The following is a 4,529-nucleotide window of genomic DNA, read 5'->3' as shown; positions in this document are numbered from 1 at the left end:
TCCCTCAACTTTTTAGAGGTTTATAATTAGGTCCAAAATAATTTTTTTATTATGTTAAAATTTAATAAAATTCTAGTAATGATAAAAATAAATATAGTCTAGGAAAATTTAATTATTTTATTCTCATTTACTAAATTAATTTTAATTAATTTAATTATTATTACTTTATTTATTATTATTATTATTATTATTATTATTATTATTATTATCTTCCTTTATTTTTAAAATCAAATAAAATAAATCCTATGATATTAATAACATAATATTTTCTTTTTATTTTATTTAAAATTTAAAAATTTTTGAGGTTGTCACATCTTAAGTCTTAACAACAACAACAATTAAATCTTAATCCTGAACTAGTTGAGGTCGGTTATATTGAGTCTCAATGTGAGCTTCTTTAAAATTTTAAAGAAAAAGAAGCAACTTGCATTTATCTTCACCATGAATATGCTAAGACCTAAGGTGCCAAGATTACATGTTTTTGGGAGTGATGAGGTGATTTATGGGAAATTTTAAGTTAAACCAAAAATTATGGATTGTTAATTTTGAAAATTGAATTGAACTCAAAATGGTTAATTTTTAAAACTTAAATTGAGCTATTTTAACTATAAAATTGAACCAAAATAATATGGTTTTGTTTAGTTTCTTAAATGTTTTTTATTAAATAAGTTTATTTGTTTAAGATCTTCTCTATTAAGATTGTAAAACCGCTTTAGTTAATTTTCATTTAAATAATTATCTATTGAATAATTATAATTAAAATAATAAAATACTAATTAAAACTATTTGTATTCTAATTGAAATATGTTCATCTAATTTTAATATTTAAAAATATAAGATTAATATTTTATGAATAATAATTAAGAAAATATATATTTTTTAAAAAAATTGAGCATAATTTCAACAAAAAATTTGTGGATTAATTGACTCCCAAATTGAGATTCTTCCGATGAATTTTAGGGCCCTTGAAAAACCTTCGGAGGGTAAAATCGTCTTTCAAGAAAATTAAAACCCTAACCAGAGTGATACATAAGACCCTTGAAAACCAATTCCCTCTGCTGCTCGTCTCGTTGGCTATTAGAAGTTGCGCCTCAGTAGTCAGTACTCCTGAGTCCCTCTCTGCTCTCTCTCCCTCGCGAAGTCACTCCAATCCAAAATGGTAATTAGGGTTTCAATCGCTTTTACGTCATTAATTGTATTTTCTTTATTATATAAACAGCTGCATTTGCTTGCTCGTTTATGTGTGAAAGATTAAGCATCTTTTAGTTCTTTGAACAGTCTGTTTGCGTGCAGTCTCTGGTGGCGAATGAGGACTTTCAGCACATTTTGCGTGTGCTGAACACTAATGTTGATGGGAAGCAAAAGATAATGTTTGCTTTGACCTCAATCAAAGGTATTGGGAGGCGTTTTGCTAACATTGTCTGCAAGAAGGCTGATGTTGACATGAACAAGAGGTCTGCCACTTCTATACTCTGTTAATGTGTTTTCATGATTATTTTTACTTCGAAGAATCTCATTAAATTAAATGGATTTGCAAACATGGTCTTCTTAACTTATTCTGTTTATATGTTGGCTGAATTAGTGTGTTATCTTTCATTTACATAGTATTTGGTTCAATTCAATCACAAATTTAGAATTCATTTGAAATGAATTTAATAGTGTCCAAGAAATTATAATTTTCTGCTCTATCAAAAAAAAATTCTTATACTTGATAAATTTATAACAATTAACAAATATTTAAATCTTTTAACGATATATTAATAAACATAAAATAAATTCACGTCTCATAATATAAGATATTTATATAACATACATAGTGTCATTACTAAGTGCATAATAAACTTAGATATTGTTATGTAAGTTTTATGGAATTCATTTCAAATTCCATCAAATTTAATAGGAATTGGTTTTAATTATAACCAATTTCATGGAATTGAATTCCTGAAATTGAAATCTAAATTTTTTTAAAACAAATGCATAAAACAGGGAATTCAATTGAATTCCAAGAGATTTTGTGGAATTGAATTGAACCAAACATAGCCTTAGTGGGGATGCTTTTTTATAGAGACATGAATAGAATGGGTGGGGAAATTCTGACTTCTGGATTATTCTGCGGTGGAATATTTGAGATCTTTCTTGAAATGTAATGATTTACTTGTATTTTTTTTTTCTTATCTTGGATGATGTTTTACTGTTGGCAGTTTAAAATAATATGTGGTTTTGGAAGACAAATATCATAGAATTGGGATTGCAATGTTAAACCCGATAGTTATATGTTTGAACATTCTTTGAAATAATGCATCTAAAACTTGTGTGCTTTTAGTTTTTTTACCCATAGAAACAGATTTGGAGTTCTGCTTTATTACCAGTTTTGTGCTCTTATTGCCAAGGCTGTCTTATATTTGTGGTCGTCATTTTTCCTATCAATGGAGTTATAATTTTTCATTGATTTTGATATATTACCTAGTAGGGCTAAGCATTCGGTTCAAATTGGACCAAATCATTAAAACCGAATTAATTGAATTATCATATTTTAAAAATCGAACCGAACCGAAATAAATAAAAAATTGAATCAAACCGAGCTGCTATATTTCGGTTAGGTTTAGTTCTAAATGATCGGTTTGTAAGTTTTGATGGGTTTTTTTAATTTAAACTTGATTTTCAAGTTATGTGATCCGATTTTGACCTTGGTTTGAACCTAATAATTATTAATCAATGAAATATATATATATATATATATATATATATATATAATTACTTATAATTCATAAATTCCCTTTAAAAATAAATCAATTTAAAAATCAATAAAGCAATTCAGTTTGATTTGGTTTAACCTAACCGATTTTTTTTTTCAAAATCGAACCGAACTGAAGTAACAGAAATTCTTAAAATGCAAAATTGAATTGAACTGAATTATCTTAAAAATAGAACGAAATTATCGAATTAAGGTGGTTTGGTTTATTCGATTCAAACTGAATAGTGCTCACCCCTATCACCTAGCAGGGTTTCATACTGTGATTTATCTCTGACACCAGATCTTCTTGACATTGATGCCTTCAACTAGTTATGATTCATTAAGCCATCATTTTTTGTTGTATTACATGTGTAATGTGATTTACTTCATTGATTTCAGGGCTGGTGAATTAACTGCTGCTGAGCTGGATAATCTCATGGTCATTGTTGCAAATCCTCGTCAATTCAAGATCCCAGACTGGTTTTTGAACAGGCAGAAGGATTACAAGGATGGGAAATTTTCTCAAGTTGTGTCTAATGCACTGGACATGAAGTTGAGAGATGATTTAGAGCGACTAAAGAAGATCAGGTATTTTATTATTTCGATTATTAGTTGGTTTCCTTGTATAATGCCTTGCTCTCTAGTTTTGGAGAGCAACATTTACTCAACACTTATTTCTGGCTTGGTGTGCTGATCTTGTTTTTGGCTGAAAGAAGGTTTCCTTTGCTATTATTGGCTTCTTTATATAACTAAGATGGGCATTTCTTAGATGTCCACTTCTAAGTGTAGCTGGGAAGAATGGAAAACAGTACTTTTATCTTTTTCTTGGAAGGTGGTGGCAGTGTTATGGCTTAAGATGTTAAATCTATCTATATAAATATTGTAAAGCTGAGCTATGAAAAAGGAATACTAAAAAAGTTGCCAAGTGTCACTTTTTTTTTCATTACATATGGCGTTCCAAAATGTTCACACATGTTAAAGTTATTTAATAGGTGATGACTCTTTGTAATGCTAATATAAATTATTAGAAACTGGTAAGTTATATCTCATTTAAATGTTCACACGTGTTAAAGTTATTTAATAGGTTATGACTCTTGGTAATGCCAATATAAAATATTGGAAACTGGCAAGTTATATCTCATTAAATTTTTTTTTTATTATAACAAGTGCATCTTTAATTCATTTATGTAATGAGTGAACTAATTTAACTTTATTGTAGTTACAAAATGACTTTTAATGTGTTAAAGTTATTTTATAGGTTATGACCCTGGGCAATGCTAGCGTAGATTGATTTTTTTTTTTTTTTTTATTATACGCAATGCAGGGGCTTTCAACTAGTATAGTTATATAATTAGTTATTTGACTTGGATTATGCTCACACTGGTGGAACATAATACTGCTAGCTGATCAGACATCATTTTGCAGGAATCACCGGGGTCTGAGGCACTACTGGGGTCTTCGTGTCAGGGGACAACACACCAAGACCACTGGTCGTCGTGGAAAGACTGTTGGTGTCTCTAAGAAGCGGTGAAAATCCGTTCACTGGGTTGAACAATTTAATGTATGGGGTGGCAGGGTTGGTTCCATGCTCCAAGTTTTTGCACCAGAAAAATTTAGTTGTGTTTTTGTTAGATTGGAAGGGTTTTATCCTATAAAGTATTTTAACCATTTACTGTAGTTGCAGAATCCTTATTATATTATGTTAAAATGTTTGCAATTTGCATCTATTTGAGATGTGATTTTCTGTGTAAAATTATTATTAATATTGGCCTATTGTCTTTTTAGTGTTTGGATA

At 29.0% G+C, this 4,529-nt stretch overlaps 1 protein-coding gene across 1 annotated transcript; it reads left to right on the top strand.

Moving 5' to 3' along the window:
• The first annotated feature begins 999 nt into the window (after positions 1-999).
• Positions 1,000-4,529, top strand: LOC110637974 (40S ribosomal protein S18-like). Its single transcript, XM_058131172.1, has 4 exons — positions 1,000-1,159; positions 1,294-1,454; positions 3,134-3,322; positions 4,160-4,529. Exons 1-4 carry the CDS (start codon positions 1,157-1,159, stop codon positions 4,263-4,265), a joined length of 459 nt encoding a protein of 152 aa, XP_057987155.1. The 5' UTR covers positions 1,000-1,156; the 3' UTR covers positions 4,266-4,529.

Source organism: Hevea brasiliensis, chromosome 12 (genome assembly GCF_030052815.1).
Source record: "Hevea brasiliensis isolate MT/VB/25A 57/8 chromosome 12, ASM3005281v1, whole genome shotgun sequence".
NCBI lineage: Eukaryota > Viridiplantae > Streptophyta > Magnoliopsida > Malpighiales > Euphorbiaceae > Hevea > Hevea brasiliensis.
The sequence above is the reverse complement of the archived record's forward strand: the minus strand, read 5'-3'. Positions and strand labels throughout refer to the sequence as shown.